The 21,864-nt window shown below is 29.9% G+C and overlaps 1 protein-coding gene across 2 annotated transcripts; it reads left to right on the top strand.

The window, feature by feature from the left end:
• The first annotated feature begins 596 nt into the window (after positions 1 to 596).
• Positions 597 to 21,224, top strand: LOC148301119 (dynamin-like GTPase OPA1, mitochondrial). 2 transcript variants are annotated; one of them, XM_088273782.1, is made up of 21 exons: positions 597 to 704; positions 886 to 1,135; positions 1,929 to 2,061; positions 2,997 to 3,065; positions 4,108 to 4,274; positions 6,166 to 6,353; positions 7,037 to 7,147; positions 7,387 to 7,516; positions 8,059 to 8,157; positions 8,804 to 8,935; positions 10,172 to 10,317; positions 12,055 to 12,210; positions 12,844 to 13,031; positions 13,312 to 13,375; positions 13,584 to 13,715; positions 14,411 to 14,599; positions 16,590 to 16,793; positions 18,513 to 18,600; positions 19,092 to 19,185; positions 19,870 to 19,980; positions 20,968 to 21,224. In XM_088273782.1, exons 1-21 carry the CDS (start codon positions 673 to 675, stop codon positions 21,087 to 21,089), a joined length of 2,805 nt encoding a protein of 934 aa, XP_088129908.1. In that variant the 5' UTR covers positions 597 to 672; the 3' UTR covers positions 21,090 to 21,224. The 2 variants fall into 2 exon arrangements, with proteins under 2 accessions (XP_088129908.1, XP_088129909.1); XM_088273783.1 differs by lacking the exon at positions 14,411 to 14,599.
• Positions 21,225 to 21,864: the final 640 nt, after the last annotated feature.

Raw genomic sequence — 21,864 nt, 5'->3', positions numbered from 1 at the left:
CACTGCTCATGGCAGATAGCGTGATTTTTGATAGCTGTTTTAAATTTGGACAAGTTTAAATGTAAGTTTTGGTAAAGATCCATCTTAGTACAGGTCTTCATTTTGTCAGAAAAAAATATAAAATCACGTTTTTTTAAACCTCTTCCTTGTTGTGTATATGTAAAACAAAGAATTTAGTATAGCTTTCACCAGTCTGATGATGTCGGTGACAAAGAAACCCGGGCGCTGGTCAAATAAAATTTATGTGGAAATATTTTATTCTATAAAATGCAGTTCCACCAAGAAATGTCCTGGGTCGTGTTGTGGTCCCGCGGTTAGTGTCCCGGACACTTGAGGCAAAGTTTCTTGGTTCGAACCCACTCTACCATCATTTGATATATAATTTGATACAATTAAAGTATTTTTTTTAAATAGTAAAACACACAAATATTCAAAAAAAAAGTACAAACTTGAAATCGATTACGATATATTATTTAAAAATTCTCTTGCGCCATAGAGATTTAACAAATTAGAAAAGTAAAACGTTGATTATTTGTGGTTCATAGAAAACAAACTTACCTTGTTTATTGTCACAATTTTAATATCAAGCCAATTTTGTTTAATTGAAGCGTTGTTTTAACAGACATAAACAGGAAAAAAATAGATAAAATAAATATTGAAAACATCTAAATTATGGAATTATTTTTAAGAAGAAGACAAACTGGGTATGTACAATGTTATAAAAATACTAATTAGCGTGTTATGAATATGAGTTTTACTTATGACAGAAATTTCATTATATTATTTTTATTATAAGTATTGAAAAATACACAATTTATAAAAAATGCAAAGTGATTGTAAAATGTATTATATATAACATTGTAACTATTTTATGTGTATTTTTAGGGTGTTTAATATTTACCAACACGCTATAACTAGGAATTTTTCTCAAAGAAATGTTAGATTTCCATGGCTCATAAATAAATACAAAAATATCCAAATTTTACAAAGGAATCTGACAAAAATCAAGGAAAATAATACAAATTTACTTCAAAGATATCAGGAAAGCAGAAGTTATAAATTATTCAGGCGTTACTTCAAAATCAAATACTTTTTTCTTGGAAGTATTATAGGAGGAAGCTATACAGTGTATATGGTAAAAAGCATTTTATTATTGAATGAGATAATTTAATTTTTTTTATAACATAAGTATTTATTGTACAACATTTTGATTGAGTTCAAATACTTGTTCACATATCTGGATTATCTCCAATTATAGGAGTTATTTTTAATGTAACTTTTTGACATTTAAGTGATCACTTAAACCAGCCTGATGGTTCTTCATCTTTGATGAGATGTCAAAAAATAATGTAAAATATTTATTTTATTCATTTATCATTATTTTGAGTATTAGCTGTGCCCAGCTACGGGTAACTATGACTCAGTCTGGTTTAAAGGTAAAGAAAGAAAGTAGGTATCACACATTTCTAATGAGGTTTTGTTAACAATGGATGTGAAATGCAATGAAAATATTTTAACTCTTCGAAAATGCAATGCAATCGTCATAGAGCACCCTTTCCGCCATGGGAGATGTTAAGTATTGCATTTTTTGTTATTAAATTCAACTGATGATGCTGCCATTGTCGCAAAAAAAAACATTTTCTGCCTACCACGAGAATACAAAAACGCACGTGTATTCGAATGCAACGTTGTGTTAGTTAAAACGAGTGTAGAAATTAAAACAATTTTCGATTTTGAACACACGTGCTTGATTTATTATTTGTATAAATTAAAATGAAAAAGAAATAAATAAAATATCGATTTCGAGATATGGAGCAATACAGAGTTCGCTTAGGCCTTATCGTTTAAACTTGTGCGAGTTGTACGATACTAATTATTTATGAATCCCTTTTAATAGCGATGTTAGCCTTAATATATAACTTTTTCAGAAATATCGAGAGTGGAAAAATGGACTGCCGAATTTTTCGGCAGTTCATTTTCCGAAACTTGACTATAAAAAAATCAAGAAACTAGCTGAAAGTTACGCACCAGAAAATGACCCGTTTTTTGATAAAACTGGAGGTAAGATGCAATAGGGTATTTTTGAAATGACTTTTATATATCTATAAAGGACAAAATTAAGATGAATTTTTTTTCAGAGAATTTTTGATATTTAATTTAAATCCTTATATTTTTTTTTCCGTAATATAATAATCTACAACATTTTGAGTGTGCCCAAATACTTGTTCATAAATTTAGATTTTCTCTACGGACTTATTTTTTATATTTTTAACATCTCAATATACAAGGCTGATGTGAACATACATATGTACTGTGTCACAAGATTGATCAATATATAATAATCTAGATTTTTTTTTAAATTTAGAAGTGTGGCATGATAGTAAAATTTAATTAGTTATTACTAAACTTCTATGCACGACAGGAAAGAATTTTTTAAGGATGTTTATTGTGAAAAAATCTTCAAAAATACCTATAAAATTTTAACATTTATTCTTCTTTTCATTTTGCAATCAGCAGGAATCGAACCCAAGACGCGAGATTTTCAGTCGAGCGTTTATCTTACTTACCACGGCACCTTCCATGGTATTTTTTATGCAAATTAGTTGAACCATAACAGAGTTATAAATTCATTAATTGATTCGGCAGTCACTTTGTGGTGTATCTAATAATTTTTGCTTTGTAAATACCACTACATTAAAAGAATTAACCAAGTTTATCTTAAATTAAAAATGAATTATATATTAACTGTTTCATATTAAAACTCTCGTGATTAACTTATTAAGAATAATTGTCTAGAGTAAGATGAGAAAATTAAAGATACGAGAAGGGATTTAAAGTCGATAAAGGTTAATTTTGAGTGGAAATACATCAATATTTAAAAGGCAGAACAATCGCTTAGAAAACCGAAACACCTATTATCAAAACATTTTTTTTCTAATAAATTGGTTTTTGTGAACGATGAATGATAAAGAGAGTGTTATTTGTTTTTCTTTTAGATTACTGGAAAACAATTTCTGGCGGTTTTGCATACATCTCAGCGAAAAGCTATGATTTACTTAATTTACGTAAGTATATTTACCTTAAATTTGACTGTCAAAACTTCTGTGCAACGCCTTCTTAGTCATTCATTCATTACATTTTTTTACATCATAGTTCCATTTTTTCCCACTACAAAATATACAGTCCACTTTGATCATCTGAACCTCTATCATCGTTCAAATAATATGACAGGTGAAAGATTTTGTTACCAAAGCTGAAAATCTGCCTGATTCACTATAGATTTAATAGTTTAAGTCTTTGATGAGTGAACTAAATCATATCTAACCATCACGCCACCCGCAGTAGTGGTAGGCAGAGTTGCAATATGCAAATGCAATGCACACCACTTAATCTTTCCATATAGTCTTTGCTCCTTTATATTCATGTACATATATCCTCATACATATCCGCCAATTATTGTGGCACCTAGTCTGGCCACTTTCCAGTATTTAAAATGCTTGATTATGTCTTCGATTTTCCTCTGATTTTCACCTCATAAATTTGTTTGACTGTTTATTTTTGCTCGTTCAATTCACATGTCGAAACCATTTTAACACACCTTTTAATACGCCTTGCATTCTTTCCTTACATCACTATTCCAACATCTATCATAAATCATTTTGACGAACATTTCTTTGAGAGATCGCATTTGGACTGCATGAAGTCTTTCATCATCCTTCTTTTGCAAACTTCATTCTTCATTTCCGAACGTTTGGATTGTTAATAAAACTCCGTTGTGAACTGCCAATTTAGCTTTCGATGAAAGGTTTTTATTTGCTATAACTGATTTCAGTGCACTATTCACTCTGTTCCTGTATTCACTCTCCAAATGGTCTTTTTTTCTTAAATACGCAGATATATTCAAATCAGGTTTAGTTGAATATGAACTCCATATTAAACGTCAGTTGCAGCAAAAATGAATGTAAAACGAAGCATACCAGAATTTTTTTGAATTGTAGCAAATAAACATTGAATATTTTACACAGTTATGCGAGTAAATTTACATATATGTGTATTTCATACAAATTTTATTCCGCTAGTACTAACAATTTCAACGAGATTTTTCAGGCAAGACTGAAGATCATTATGTGGAGATTGATCAAAATGATCAGCTGAATGTTCATAAGAAATACGAGAACAAAATACAAGACTTAGAAAGTGAAATTATACATTTGAAGAAAAAAAGCACTAAGTCAAAAGGCAACAGGACTAAACATTTTGAAAAAGAATCGAAGGTTTGTTTTCCTTAAAGTAAATTATTTATTTTCAATTGATCTCAGTGTTTGTGATACATTTTTCATAATTAACTTCCTTATCCTCACTATCCTACCTGCAGACAAGTATCTTAAAGTAGGGGCTTTGCGGGTTATTCCATTTAAAATATCCTTAATATTATCTTTAATTTTTTTAACTTTTAAAAATATTTATTAATAATAATAATGATAAAACCCTTATCCGCACCCCAATGGTGCATAGGGCACTGTATCTTATAAACGCAGTGTTATCATGATCGCTTTACACCTGAAGGAAAGGTGATCAGCCCTCCGCTTCAGGTACCAGTCCATGGTAATATTGAATAAATATAACAGTCAAAAAATTACTTATATTTATTTTTACCCCCTTGGGAATCGAACCCGGGACCTCCAGAACGGTAGCCGAGCGTGCTGACCATTACACTACGGAGGCGGACAAAATATTTATTACTCATCACATTTACTACCCTTTGTCTGTGTTCAATGGCACATTCTTCTCCGTCTTAATCCTCATTGCTGAGGGTTGTGACCCTTGCAGAAGCAATGACTCTTCTCCAGTTATCCCTTGACTGCGCTGCACGTAGCGCTCCAACCACTGAGGTGCCTGCTGCTGCCTTAATTTGATCGGTCCATCGTGTGGGGGATCTTCCTCTCCCTCTCTTTCCCTCCAGGCTACCGATCACAACTAGTCGTTCCAGGCTATCCTCGTTGCCACGCGCAACGTGTCCAAAGAACTGGAGAATCCGTCGGGTACAGATATTGGCCAGAGACAAGCCATCCAAGCGTAGTTCCTGGCGAATGGACTCATTGGTGCGTCTAGCTGTCCATGGAATTCGGAGCATGCGCCTCCAACACCACATTTCGAAGGCATCAATTTTTCTCCTTTCTGCTGCTTTTATAGTCCATGTTTCAGCAGCATAGAGAAAAATGGAGTGGACCAAGCTCCTGACAAGCTTCATCTTGGTGTTGTTACTCACACCCCAATGGCACATACGACATCATATTTTTCAGAATGTAGGATGCTTTGGACTAAAAGATGCACCTTGATTTTTTCATACATTTTTTTACAAATATATTTTTTAATATTTTTAAAAATTAGAATGCAAATTCAGACTTACAAAAATCCTCAGTTTATAAAACCGAAATGACCTTGAAATCTCGTGAAATCCTTATCAATGTGGAGAAATCCTCAAAAAATTCTCCTTTAGAAATCAATCCTCAGAAAATAGGGCATTTTGCAATTGTAGTATGTTTTTGTTTACTACAAATTCACATGTGGTGTAGTGTGGTAGACTACATTTATTATTGTACGATTTCCATAACTTCAATTTGCCAGATAGAGATGCTTTTTCAAGGTATCAAATATCGCTCACTCTTTTCAACAACGTCATATATCAAAAAACTTGATTTTTCAGATCATTTTTAAAGTTTAAAAGTACTATAAAATGTATTAAAAATAAATATCAAGCCACTTATTGAACTTTTTACTACACAACAGATCTTTTTAGGTAAAATCCGAACGTTTTTTCTCCATTTGAAAAATATTTAAAAAAAATTAATATATATGGTACCTTTTCTTCAAAATTCAAAAACAACACTTTCTGCCCTGTAGCGGGTAAATATTAAGTTTAAAATATGCCGCTTTTGCTGGGATATAGAACTTTTTTTTGGCTCTCCGAAAACATGGACAACTGGAAATTGACGATTTTTGTTATACGACGTTGTTGAAAGCAGTTAGCGATATGTGGTCGCCAATATATTTTTATTAATTTTGAGTAAAAGACGCCGCTGAATTTCAAAAGTTTTTATTTTTGGAAATTTTATGGGCTGTACATATTTATTTTGACATTATTTTTTGAGTTTTTTTCAACAGAGACCCTTAATAGATCTTTACTCTGAAGTTCTGGACGCTTTATCTGGATTTGATCCGACCATCGGAGTGGATGACCGTCTTCCCAGAATCGTGGTTGTCGGAGACCAAAGCTCAGGTAAAACGAGCGTTCTAGAGTGCATCGCTAATGCCAGGATCTTCCCACGAGGAGCTGGAAAAATGATGACCAGGTATTTTTTATTGATTAAAATTAATACAGGTATCTTAACTTGAGATAAAACCAGTATTATTTTTTATATTAAATGAATTTATCACAAAAGTAGTAATTCATAATCTATTGATTAACTACCTACATATGTAAGGAATCAAAGACAATTGCATAAACACTTTTTTCAAAAATAAAATTAATTGATTTATGTACTATAACTGGCAGAACGGTGAACGTTACACGAGTGTATATAGTGATCACTGAAGCCAGCAAAATACTAGATCGTAAGCCCTAGGATGCTCAAACTTAAATCGTCCTTCATAAAATGGAAGTTTGATCATCCCTGGCCTTAGGACCGGCATTTGGCTGGCTTAAGTTATAACGTCATATATTTGTATAACGTTAAATATTCTGCCTATTATTGAACATCAAAATTGCATTATAATTGAATTTTTATTTACGTATTTAATTGTTTAAGGTGATGTGCCATAGTAAACGAGTGAGCGACCTATATTTACAACATTTTGCAATTTTTTTACATTATTTTATTTAAGATTTCCAAATTGTGTACATAAATACTTTATATTTAAAAGGCTCTGTTATCAATATTTATACAATATGCAAACTGAGACGAATTAATTATTAAGAAAATAACGAAAACATATAATTTAAATACAGGAATAAATATATTTTAAACGGTTTCAGAGCACCAGTCAAAGTAACATTATCAGAAGGAGTGAAACATGTCGCCATGTTTAAGGATCATTCAAAGGAATACGACTTGAAAAATGAAGGCGACTTGGAAAAACTTAGAAAGTAATTATTGTATTCAGGTTTCGTCCTGATATTTATTGGTTTAGTTGTTTTTTTTTTACTGGTTAAATTTTATATAATAAAGCAACATCGTTATGTTTTTTTCCATAAATTTTTTTGACTGCAAAAGATTGTTTCATGTTGATTTCTTAAAAATATTTTTCAAAATAACAAGAAAATATTAAAGAATATGAACAACACAAAAGATGCGTCATTTTTTTTCAATGTTTTTGTGTTTTCAGTGAAATTGAAAAAAGGATGAAAGATAGCGTTGGTGATGGAAAAACTGTATCTAAAGATGTTATATCCCTTACAGTGAAGGGTCCCGGTATTCAGCGAATGGTTTTAGTAGATCTTCCTGGAATCATTTCTGTAAGTTTCAATTGTAAATATTTGAACATATTTCAATCCAATTTTCATATATAAGAATTAAAATTAATCGAGTTTTATGAATATATTAACCACCTAAGTAGATCGAAAGTCACACTGGCAATCTGTTTCTGGATGGCATAGTCAATTGATATATTAAACATTGTTTAATTGTTACATTATATCTGTATTTTGATACGTTTTGTATGATTTAGTATTATTGTGCGAATCAACCCTTTCGATACCGGAAGGTATTAATATGGCCGCACCCAGTAGGCCGTGATTTTTTTCACCAAAAATGTGAAAGCTTTTAAAATGATGACTGCAACTTTGGTAATATTGGTGTATTGTTATAAAAAAGTATTTCTTGATCTTTCTTATAGATGTTTCTAAATATTCTAATTCAAAAATACTACAATTGGATTTGATTTTGTATGGCTGGTCTGGCGAGAACAGAATTGGAGAGGAGTGGCACCAAACCGGTTAAGGTTGTAAATAAAATAAAGAAAAAAAGTCTAATTAATCATTATAAATTGCTATTTCAGACTCAGACTGTTGATATGGCAGAAGACACAAAACATGATATAAAAGAAATGACTCAATTCTATATGAACAACCCCAATGCCATTATTTTATGCATTCAGGTATGATCTCCGCCATAATTATCTTTATAAAAAAGTTTTATTTTTTTTTTCGTAGCAAATCTTAAGTAAAAAGGGTATTAAATAATGAAAATTTATTGTCACACTACCACAGCCTACAAATTAGAAAGAAATCTGCTCGTAAAATATATAAGTATTAACAAAAAAATCATGTATATTCTAAAGATAACAAAATTATATCAAATTTCCAAAATGCACTATAAAACATTCTAAAAAAAAATAATAATAATGGAATTAAATATTTTAATAGAATCCTTACAGATTTCAAAAATATTAATGATATTAAAGTACTGAAAAAAAGTAAGAAAATGTCTTTTTAAATTGAAAATAATACTAAAAATTACACAATGATTGAATCGCATTTATATTAAAAAAAAAACAGTTAATGATTATTCAGTATAAACCTCTCTCCAAGCGAAATAGGTTATTTTTTCGAGAAGGCATAGCCTAACAAGAAAAAACTATTTTCTACAGATTTCAAATGTAAATTGTGCATACATATTTAACTTATTGATAAAATAAGTAAACAAAATTATACAAAATTAAAGCAAAATTATGTGAACAATTATTTTAATGAAAGTGTGAAATGTGTTTTAAAAAATCACCCTATTTTCCTTATTCATTTCAGGATGGTTCAATTGATGCTGAAAGGAGCAACGTCACAGACTTGGTCGCCGAGTGTGATCCTGATGGAGAACGAACTATCTTAGTTCTCACTAAAGTGGACTTGGCAGAAAAGAACTTAGCGGACCCTGAAAGGGTATGGATATTTAATTTACCTTCAGAATAGAGGTAGCATCTTTCCTAGCTGAACCAACTGTGAACATTATAAAACAGCATTATAATTATTTATTTTTTTAAGTTAAATATTGTTTTTTTGTAATTTAAAAAAATGTTAGTTATTTGCAAAAATACTCATTGAAATTTCAGTTAATAAATTTTGAGATAAGACTATAGCATAATTTTCTTGATCCTTCTATAAAAATATGAAGACAATATGATGTTGTAATTTTTATTTAATATTATGGTAAAAAATAGGTAAAATTTATTTAAATCCTCCTGAAAATCGAGCTTCAGACCTCTAACATGATAACTAAACGCACTAACCACTTAACTACAGAGGTAGATAAAATTATACAAACTAATTACTTCAAAAAAAGCATTTTGACATACGAAATTAACAATCGATATTTAAGTATCTCAAAAGTGCTATGGTAGTTGTGGAAAGTGTTGTTTGCATGGTGGTGTAATAATTGTTCCAACGAAAAGACGGGCACATCTCGAAACCCATTGGCTGAAATCTTGGAAAGTTATGATATTTTTACTTTACTAACATTTTTAAATCAGTATTTTTACTGTACATGTAATAATTCATGATCAAGCCATTTATTTTTAAATCATCACCAAGTAGAGCTAAAAAAATATCCACTTACATACCACAAATTACAATTTTACATATGTATACACTATCCGATCTTGATGTTATAAATATTTTGAATATTTTTGTTTCTTACTTAGAGAAAAGTAAAACGAAAAAAAAATCTACATAGCCAAAACACACCTCGTATGCCCTTTAAATGGCTAGACTTCCATATTCCCCCCTTAATTAAATATTTTCATCTACGTTAAGATTTCAATTAAAATCATGCCTTTTTTTGCATTATTTATTTATTCAGCATTAACTCTGTGGAATCACTGATTACTTTTTTAAATTACTTTCATCTATAGATGAAAACATCTGTTAGTTTTCAAAACTTGTCGTGTGTAATTAAAAAAAACTCAATTAGTGGTATTTTACAAGTGCTTAATTTTTTTTAAATACTCTATTTTTTGTTGATTTCTCCAGGATTCGAACCATCCACGTTTTATGCGAAACCAAGCGCGCCTGCCTTTATATTGGAGAGGCGGATACTTAAATTTAATCATCGATTATCCTTATATAAACGGAAATATCGACAATAAACAGTCTTATCGAAGGTGGTATTATTTATTACAGATCAAGAAAATTCTTAGTGGAAAACTTTTTCCAATGAAGGCCCTCCGATACTTTGCAGTAGTGACTGGGAGAGGAAATAATAATGATTCCATTCAGAGTATCAAAGAGTATGAAGAAAAATACTTCAAGAGATCCAAGTTGTTCAAGTAAGTGCCTACTTACCCTTACTTAGCAGTAAATAAGTCTTTTTTGTGGCAGTGGAACGGTGTAATGGATTCAACTTTGTTATTGCAGAAAATCTATCGAAATACAATAAAATTTTAGTATACAACCGAATATATTTGTTCGAAAGCCAAAACCAAATTCTTCATTGATTTTTTTTTCATGAGATTATTTTCATTAGCTAATATATCTTCTTCTTCTTCTTCTTCTTTTAGGACTTGGTCCTGTCATTCTCGGGTCGGTCCTGGGAGGTGGAAGACCAGCTATCCTTCCATCGTTTAGGTGGTCTTCCTAGAGGTCTGATCCCGCCTATGCTGCTGTCCGCTGCCACCCTCACCACTCGATCCGAACTCGCTCTTCTCACATGATCTCTCCAGAAACATCTTCTTTCTCTTCCCCATCGCACAACATCTTCGACATCGCAGATTTTTCTTATATCTGAGTTTCTTACTCTGTCGCGAAGTGTTAGGCCTGCAATGGGTCGTAGAGTCTTCATTTCGGATGTCCTAAGAAGGTTTTTTGTTCTCGCGGTGTCGGCTCTTGTTTCCTTGTTTCTTGTTGCTTGTCTTACGCAGGTTTTATAGATCCTCACCTTACTCTCTTTCAGCATGTATTTGTTTCTCCATACAATTTTTTTAAGTATCCAGCTACAGCAGAGGCCTGTTGCTAGCTAGCTAATATATAATTTAATAAAAAAAATCTTAACTTCGAAAGAGAAATATTTGTATTTTATTATTTCCAAAAACAATTTTATACTTTTCTGTGAGTCTGAGCGGCTCATTATTAGAAACAGGTATCAAATTGTAGTAGAGCGGATTCGAACCGAGAAACTCTGATTAAAGGGTTCACGACACTAACCACGAAACCACAACCCGACATTTATTTTCACCCTAGTCATTATTGACGCATTTTTTATCAGTCCTACCATAGATTGACAGCTGGAGTGTCTTTTAGAGACAAAATAAAAATGTATAAGATTTTGAGTGTGTGCAAATACTTGTTCACAAATTTGGGTTTTCTTTACTTTGGAGTTATTTTTACAATTAACATTTAAAAAAATCTAAAAAATAAAAGCTTTCTTTAATCCAATAAAGGTGGCTATAATGAACTAATATTTACTGTGTCATGAGATTGATCACTTCATCTATTCTGTTCCGAAATTTGGAGAAATATCGTTGTAATCATGGCTAGAATGGTTAATGTTGCACGTGTGTAAAGTAATAACTTAATCCGTCTATGACAGGTCATAAGCCATGTAAACGCTCAAGCTTCCATTTACTATGTTGAGATCTCAAAATGGCAAAATAAAAAGTAAATACATTCGTAATAGTAAGGTACAGAAAATGCAATTGTGATGGTATGGACACATAGGACGCAGAGAACCTGATCATATTATAAACCAGGCAATCGCGATGGTTTTTACTTGATAGACATTTAGAGAAAGACCAAATAATTCATGGATGCTGCAGAAAGAAAACACGATTCGAAGGCATGGCTAAGATTACGTTGTCCATGATAAAAGTACCTATAACCTGAGGACGAGGAGAGCTGAAGCCAACATTTTACAAAGACGATAATTTCGGATAGAACCAGGAAGAAGAAATTCACATCAGTATTGGATTCTTTTTGTACTCCGTTTCCTAATTATGTCTCTAACCTTTGATAGCCTTAATAATACGCTTTTATTTTTTTAATACAGTTTTAATTCCTTTTTTCAATAGAGACGTTGATCCAAATACATTCAAGACTGATAATTTATCAAAAGCAATATCGGAGTTATTTTGGGATATGGTCAGTAATACTGTGGAGCTACAGGCTGATGCGTTCAGAGCAAAAAAGTTGAACTTAGAAGCTGAATGGAAAAATCATTATCCAAGGTTGGTGCGTTCATTTTGTTCAGTGCCATGTTTTTTGTAATTGCTCCAAACCTACACAAAATATTAATATTTAAATGAAATATTAAAAAAAAGTTCACTTCTTTATAACAAAATCAAAACGAGGTGTTAAGTGAATTTTAAATGCTGGAAGAACATTAAAATACACTTAATACCTCGTTACTCTACATAAATTTATATAATAAAAAAACAACTTTGTAATTTTAAGTGAAGCGCCCTTGAGGTATTTTTTTACGAAAATGGCGCTATATAAGTTATCCAATTTTATTATTATTATTATTATTATTATAAGTATATTTAAAACCTAGATGAGACTCATGCTTTTTAACTCTTCTCCACATCCAATTGTGCATGAGACACTGCATCGTATTGACGCTTTTTTATCTTGATCAAGAAGGCAAGTCCTTCGCTTCAGATACCAGTCTTGGGAGATATGAAATAAATATTAGAGTAAAAAATCACAAATCTTTACTTTAAACCTCTCTTGGAAATGAACCCGGGACATCCAGTACGATTGCCAAAAACGCTAACGACTAATATAACCACAAAATAAGAACCAAATCAATAATAATAAAAATCAAGTTTAATTCTTCGCATTTTTAATTTCATTTCAAGGCTACGAGAATACGATAGAGATGAACTCTTCAACAAAGCCGTAAATAATATATTGGACGAAAGTTACAAGTTGTTGACTCAATCAACAAGGCAATGGGAAACAAAAGCTTTCGATGCCTTATGGGAAGTTGTAAAAGACCATGTAATTGATGAGGTTTATCTACCGGCTGCCATGATGGAAAACGCTGGTATGTTAAAACAATCAACAAGATTATATTTATGACAAAAAAATCTAAATATATATATATATATATATATATATATATATATATATATATATATATATATATATATATATATATATATATATATATATATATATATATATATATATATATATATATATATATATATATATATATATATATATATATATATATATATATATATATATATATATATATATATATATATATATATATATATAAATATGTATATATATAAATTTATAAATTTATTTAATTTTAGGGGATTTTAATACTGCTATTGACATCAAACTGAGAGAATGGGCTGAAGAAATGCTACCGAAATTGTAAGTTTTTCGTAAAATCAAAGTAGGTATAAATTTATTGTAAGTTTTATTTTATTTTTTTCTTTTCTCATACCTCATTAATGCAACTAAAAGATCTTAACAATAATGTACTTTTGTTTCGTACTAAAATATTGAGTAAAAAATATGAGAACATTATATTGCAGCCTCAGTATACGAATTATTTTAATATTTTGCCTTTTCTTTATAGAACAGTCGAATGCGGTGTTGATTTATTAATTTTATTATTTCGAGACGAAATCTTGAAAAAGAAATTGGCACCTGAAAAAGAACGTAACTATGGATTGCTCAGGAAAACTGTTCTCCACGAAACAGCAGCTAAGTATGGTCACATTATTTTATACCTAGGAATCTATGTAGCTTATAAATTTTTATTATTTAAGTTATTTTAGAAATGAGAACTTTATAGTTTTTTTCCACTTCTGATTTATATGACTAGTGATGGGATTTTGCCGTTACCGAAATCATCATACTGGTATGAAGCTGGACAAAAATCTATTTTCACAACATTTTGAGAGTGATCAAATACTTGTTCACAAATATGGGTTTTATCCACTTGCATACTTCTAAATAAAAGGGCCTTTTTTATCCATCAATAGATGGCACCAGTGGACTCACATGTACAGTGTCTTGAGATAAATGATATATGTAGGACTTCCAAAAAAATTACTATCGTGGTTGTCAATCATGAGTGAATGGTGAATGGTGCATATGCGTAGAGTGATCACAACCTGCCTATGGCAGGTCATAGGCCCTGTAAATACCCAGACTTCCATATTCTTCCTCATCTTTGTTGAGATGTCAGAAATATAATGTCTTTGTTATTTATACCACAAGACAGGGATAGAAAACCATGATTTGTTACAAATATATATATTTTTTTGACAAAATGAATCAAAGGGTTTGACGATCGTTTACAATAAAGATTAATAAACACGTCTTTAGTTGGGAACATAAACAATGTGTTTATAAAATGCTGAATGCTCAATTATTTAATAAAATATATCATCGTTTCAGTCACAAGTGGGATAAAAGTGCGTATAACGTATTAAAAGTCCTTCAGCCGAACATTCTAGAAGATAAGGTCCTTACAGAGAAATTTCAATGGGAAAAATCAGTTGATTTCCTCATAACTGCCTTGGAAGACAATCTCAAAATGACTAACCATCAATTAAGAAAGGGTATAGGACCCACCTTTTGTGAAAGGTAGTATTAAATCATATTTAAAAAGGCTATTTATTGATTTGGCAGAATTTATCCCTGTAGACATACTTAAATGACATCAAAATGATTTAATTATAAAAATAAAAATATGGTGAAATATCTTATTGGAGTGTTTTCTTCATGTATTAAATAAAATTGTTTGACATAGAGTATGGCATTATTGGATGAGGTAACATACAATATAATTAAAATAGACATAAATGTAATAAAAGTTGACATAAATAATATAATTTAGACATAAATGACCTCAAAATGATTTAATTATAAAAATAAAAATATGGTGAAATATCTTATTGGAGTGCTTTCTTCATGTATTAAATAAAATTGTTTGACATAGAGTATGGCATTATTGGATGAGGTAACATGCAATATAATTAAAGAAGACATAAATGTAATAAAAGTAGACATAAATAATATAACTTAGACATAAATGACATCAAAATGATTTAATTATAAAAATAAAAATATGGTGAAATATCTTATTGGAGTGTTTTCTTCACGTATTAAATAAAATTGTTTGACATAGGGTATAGCATTATTGGATGAGGTAACACACAATTTAATAAAGTAGACATAAATGTAATAAAAGTTGACATAAATAATATAATTTAGACATAAATGACCTCAAAATGATTTAATTATAAAAATTAAAATATGGTGAAATATCTTATTGGAGTGTTTTCTTCACGTATTAAATAAAATTGTTTGACATAGAGTATGGCATTATTGGATGAGGTAACACACAATTTAATAAAGTAGACATAAATGTAATAAAAGTAGACATAAATAATATAATTTAGACATAAATGACCTCAAAATGATTTAATTATAAAAATAAAAATATGGTGAAATATCTTATTGGAGTGTTTTCTTCTAAATAAAATTGTTTGACATGGCATTATTGGATGGGGTAACCTACAATATAATAAAAGTAGACATAAATGTAATAAAAGTAGACATCATAATATAATTTAGACATAAATGACATCAAAATGATTTAATTATAAAAATAAAAATATGGCGAAATATCTTATTGGAGTGTAATCTAAATGTGTTAAATAAAATTGTTTGAGTATGGCATTATTGGATGGGGTAACATACAATATAATAAAAGAGTTTCTGCTCAATAAAAACGTTCTATTCATCTCACCAATAGATGTCTCTAGCGAAGTTCTAGTGAATCAAGAACAATGTTTCAAAATGGGTTCATATAAATAGAACTTACAAGAATTTGAGTAGTGTGGTTGTAAATAATGGTTAGAATTGGTGAATGTTACACGCGTGTGATCACTTTGATCACTTAAACCAGCCTATGACGGTTGTCAGCCCCGTAAATGCCCAGACTTCCATATTCTTCTTCATCTTTGATGAGATGTCAAAAAAAATATATATTTAAATTAAAATCTGGTAAAATATCACATTTGAGTGTTTTATTCGTATATTAAATAAAATTGTTGGACATACAGTATGACATTATTGGATGGGGTAACAAACAACAATGTTTTGAACCTTATCAAAATAATTCAAAGAACAATTAGAATTAATGTCATTTAAAAAAAAAAATCATCAAAATTATTATTTTCTGCATTTAAAGTGTTTAATGTTAGAAACCATTTAAAATAAATACGGCAATCTTCAACTATTGAAGGGTGATTTTTATTTGAATCTAAAGAAAATTTTATCCTTGAGATTCCAAAACAATTTTACAAAACCAAATGTTTAATTTTATATGTAAACGATTATATCAATTATATTGATAAAAACGAAAACAAAACGCTCAAAAATATAATAAGAATTATATGACGAATATAATTTTACATCAGATTTGTATTTATTTAACAAATTTTTATACGATATTCTAATACTCGACCAAGATGTCAAATACGGAGTCATTGATAATTTAAAAAGATAAAGTGTATATGAAAATATAGTTAAAAATATATTTTTATGTGTTTTGTGTTTCTTAATTCAGAATATTCCAATGGAAATCACCAACTCCCGATGAAGCTAAAACGAAGTTGATCAGAGATGAACTAATATCAATGATGAAGAAACAAAAAGGAAAACACGATCCACAGTTATCTCCCGACGAAATTGTCACCATTACTCTTAATCTTAACTTACAGTATGAAGACAAAGCCATCATTGATGATTTGTGGAAACACGTCTTTAAAAGGTACGTATTTATTTATATATGTTACCAAGCGCTCCACCGTGTAGACCAGTGCTTCTCAAAATAGGCTCCAAAAGCCTCTGCGAGGTCTTCGCTGGTATAATCAGAATAATACAAGTTTATTACTCCAAATTGGACGGTTTACAACCTAAATTAGATACTTTTAAAATAAAATTGAACTTCTTACACAAAAATTTGGAATTTTAATTTTACTTTCTAAAAAGAAAGAATTTTCTAAATGTATTCAACGTAGTTCTCAAGATTAAAAGTATTATTGAAAATCTTGTCTGGCAACTTCATCATCGTCAACATCGCAGCCGCAAACTATGATAGCACGCCTCGCAGGCTTGCCAACTTGATGACTAACGCACATGCTAGTCTTAAGAATGGAAGATGTGGGCTTGTATTCACAGTGACGGTATATGTAGTACTGTGAATTTATATTTTTTTTTAAATATGTATAATACAAAATAACGTCCAATTTTATTTGTAAAACGTCCAATTTGATTTGTAAGGCGTCGAATTTTGTTCGTGAAACGTCCAATTTGTAGTGATAAACCTGTAAAACTGCAATAGTTCTAATACAATATACTACACTAACTTTTCTTCTCCCTTTCACTACACACCACATCACTCTCTTGATGTACCTATTTTTGTATGGTTTTCATCTATGTAATATACATATTTATAATAATTTTTTTTATTTGAATTTTTCATAAATTGTATTACATTTCATTTTTTGACATCTCATCAAAGATGAAGAAGAATATGGAAGTCTGGGCATTTACGGGGCTTACGACCGTCATAGGCTGGTTTAAGTGATCACTTTACACACGTGTAACATTCACCAATTCTACCCATTATTGACAACCACACTACTCAAATTCTTGGAAGTTTTATATATATGAACCAATTTAGAAACCTTGTTCATGAATCACTAGAACTTCACTAGAGACATCTATTGGTGAGATGTAAAGAAGCTTTTCTCACCAATAGATGTCTCTAGTGAAGTTCTAGTGATTCATGAACAAGGTTTCTAAATTGGTTCATATATATAAAACTTCCAAGAATTTGAGTAGTGTGGTTGTCAATAATGGGTAGAATTGGTGAATGTTACACGTGTGTAAAGTGATCACTTAAACCAGTCTATGACGGTCGTAAGCCCCGTAAATGCCCAGACTTCCATATTCTTCTTCATCTTTGATGAGATGTCAAAAAATAATATGAAAATAACTCCTGTAATTGGAGATAATCCAGATTTTGTGAACAAGTATTTGGACACACTCAAAATGTTGTATTACATTTATTTAAATAACAATTATAAACATTTTCTAAATATTTTTGCAGAGCTACCTTGTGTCTTGTCGGTGGAGTTCTTTTAACATACATTTTTTTTATCCATTTAAACCTAACATACAAACAAAAAAGTGAAAAAAATTAAGAATATAAACTAATATACAATTTTCATAGATCAAAATGAAAAAATGAAAATAATACGAAATTTACATATTTTGGGGCTGCGTAAAATATTTACTATTTCAAAAGGATTCCGTCATTAAAAAAGTTTGAGAATCGTTGGAGTAGAAGATAAAGTGCATTATTGACTTATAATTTTCACTCTTTTGTGTGGAATCCATTATTTCATTCCTTCACATAAAATATATTATTTTTATGAAAAATCAAATTATCTCTTTAAATGAATAAATTTCTGTCTTTTTCTAGGTTTTTATTACAAGATTCATTATATAAGGCGGAAAATTGTAGGAAAGAGTTTTATTTATATAGAGAATTAAAGGATACAATTGAACAGGTAATTTTTATTGAAATCTTGGTGGCTTCTCCCTGTGATTCCTCATTACTGAGGATTTTGATCCTTGCCGAAGCAATGACTCTTCTCCAGTTATCTTTTGACTTTGTTCCATAGTTTATTTTGACCTCTAACCTCCGTAAAAATGTTTGGGACGATATATTGAAGTGTTCGACTCCCATATTTATTGTTAATTCTTAGGACTATCAAACCATCGTTGTGGGTAAATCGTGTATCATGGCTGTGTACTAGAATATTTCGATATTTTTGTCTAATGAATGGAATTTGTCTGATGAATGGACTCGTTGGTGCGTCTAGCGTTTCATGGGATTCGGAGCATGTACCTTCAGCATTTCAAATGCCTCGATTTGTCTCATTTTTGCTGCTTTTGAAATTTTGTAATTTAGGTAATTTTTATGTTTTTGGAATTTTTATTTTATTTAATAAATACAATCAGTTCATACGTTTTTTAAATTATTATTACATATTTATAGCCGGAATGTTCTGATGTTATATTATTTTGGAGAATCCGTCGAATGATTAAAAAATCAGCCAACGTACTAAGGCAGCACATGAACAACGTGGAAGGTAATTTATTATTATTATTTTTAAATAACTTACTAACTAACTGTCACATCGCTTCACCGCAGGGGTAGACAGAAATAATAAAACGCCAAAACAATATGTCTTTGCAAACAATTTTCGCCTCCTTCACATTTATACATCTCCTCATACATATCCGCTAATTATTTCAACTCCTTATCTGACCAATTATTTGGAAAACTTGATTATTAAGTTTTCCTAAGTATTCTCTTCTTCTTTTACCAACCAAATTTGCAACTTAAATTTATATTACTCTACTTTTTCATCACATACCCAAACCATCTCAACACAACTTCCATAATTGTATCCATAATGCTTATATCAGCCCTGAAATAATATTTATAAAAATACATTTAAAAAAAATTTAATCCGGAAGCTTTTATATGTTATTAAATCCATTTGTCAAGTTCGAAATGACAGCTCATCGATCAATTTATTGGATCGATCACAAAAAAAACTTATGAAAGTTCCCAAGCAAAAATGTTTATATTTTGTTCGGAAAAAAGGAGCTTTAGATTTTTTCGCGTTTTATTGAACACTAATAACAAAAGTTTTATTTTCTGTTTGATAAATGTGTTCGAAAAAATTCTCGTGTCATTTTTACAGTAATATGTTATTATTTAGTATTTTTCCTAAAATAATGTTTTTATTAACTTTTATTTCTTACAGTACCCGAACTTCATAAGGAGCTACGTAATATTTTGTTTGACATACAAACAGATCCAATAAGGAAGAAGGAACTCCTGAATGGGAACAGGGTTAAACTCGCAGAAAAATTAAGTAAGATTTGGGGGTGCAGCTTTAAAATAAACCGAGTCTACTAGAAAAATATGAAATGAAAATTATTTAAATTTCTTGGTAATTTTTGTTCATACGTACTGAGATTTTATTTTTAACGCTGAATAATTATCATTAATCGAGAAATGGTTAATAAATTAATATAAATATATTATCACACGGTGATCTAAAAAAATGTTAAGGCTCAAATGATTTTTTCAATTTGCGCGCCATCACATACCATGTGGACAGAAAACGTAAGCTTTACTACTAAAGTTAACAAAACGGCATTGATGTAAAAATAAAAACGGGTCCTCATTGAGTTAAAAACTTTTTAACTAGCTTTGAAATTGAATCAGTTCTGTCGTCGTGTAAAAAAAAACAGAAAATCGAAAAAGAGAAGCAAATAACGTAGAATTAAATTACTGATACAAGGATTTGAGGGACAAAAAACAAAAACCATAAATCGTATTTATTTTTTTCTTAACCAAACCAACAAAACCAGAGTGAGTAGACTTGGTCTTATTTGAAATTGTTACCCCAGTCAAAATATTATACAGCGGTTTATCATTATAATATTTTTAAAAAAAATGGATTCAGTAATAAAAAAAATTTCAAGCTATTAAAATTCGTTTTAGTGGAAAAAATAAAGATAATTTCACTTATTGATTCGGCACAATAATTTTCCATTTTTTTTTTACTTAGATAATATCTAAATTTTCAATAAACAAATTAGTATACCTTAGTCATACGTGTTTTATTGAAGTCTGATACTGATGCAAATACCTCTTTGTTTTGAATCATAGAATTCGACATATAATGAGTATTCACCTAGTTAAATTTAAAAAATAAAAAATAAGTACAAAAGTACTAAAATTAATTCTTAATACATGACATTTTCATATTCATCATCAATCTTTAAATTTATTTGATTCACATAACATCTACGTATATTGACATTAAAATGAGTATTTTGGTTTAATTTTACAGAAACTGTAAGGCAAATAAAAAATAAACTGGATATTTTTGTCGCCGTTTTGAATCGAATGAGAGCAGAAAAGAAAAAGAAAGAAGAGAAAAATAATAAAGAAGACAGCGAAAAAAAGGAATAAATTAAAATATTATTGAAATTATTTATTTAAAGATGTCATTATAACTTATCTTTTAAGTGTTGATAATTTTTTTATTTTTAATGAACAATTTAAGTACTTTTTTGTTGATATATTCGATTGTTTAATCCATTTCAATGTTACAACATCGCATAAGTAAATATAAATATTTTATTACAAAATCGTTTTTTAAATAATTTATTAAATGTTTCTTCATCTTACAGGCTCCATCCTAACTTATCGTCTTTGTGGACTGTTGGAGTCAGCTATCCTCGTCCTCAGGTTATAGGTTCTTCTATCGAAAACAACATCACCTAGGCCATTCCTTTGAGTCATATTATCTTTCTTATACATTCATGAATTTATCAGTTTTCCTCTAGATGTCTTTCGAGGAATATCCATGCAATTGTCTGGTTCACAATACGTTCATGTTCTCTGCGTTCTATGTGCCCATAGCATCTCATAAACCTTTTCTCTTCCTTACTTTTTATTTCTGTAACACTCAGGCTTCCAAGAATGCGTAAACTCTTTATTTTGTCTCTAAGGAACATTCAGCTAACAATCTAAGTAATTTTTATTATAATATGATTTTAAACATCTGAATTATTTTTTAAATCAAAATATACCCAATAGGCTGTAGTACTGTATAACTTACAATGATAGGGGGTATGCAACCTTGAGTCTCCTAACCATTAATGTATTTTTTTTATTAACAACTTAACATCCTTTGATTCGTTTCTTATATAAAATTAATGTTTTTAAAAAAATATGTATAACT

This window comes from Brachycentrus maculatus, unplaced genomic scaffold (assembly GCF_059751285.1).
Source record: "Brachycentrus maculatus isolate JH-2025_06_01 unplaced genomic scaffold, ASM5975128v1 h1tg000603l, whole genome shotgun sequence".
NCBI classification, from domain to species: Eukaryota; Metazoa; Arthropoda; class Insecta; order Trichoptera; family Brachycentridae; genus Brachycentrus; species Brachycentrus maculatus.
This window is presented reverse-complemented; position numbering and strand designations above follow the sequence as displayed.

What these genes read in the sequence shown, in the direction of transcription:
- LOC148301119 (XM_088273782.1), top strand. Translation starts at nt 673, where the DNA reads ATGGAATTATTTTTAAGAAGAAGACAAACTGG. An exon ending in AAGAGATCCAAGTTGTTCAA is followed by an intron (nt 10,318 to 12,054) that starts GTAAGTGCCTAC and finishes TTTTTTCAATAG; the next exon opens with AGACGTTGATCCAAATACAT. An exon ending in TAAACTCGCAGAAAAATTAA is followed by an intron (nt 19,981 to 20,967) that starts GTAAGATTTGGG and finishes TTAATTTTACAG; the next exon opens with AAACTGTAAGGCAAATAAAA.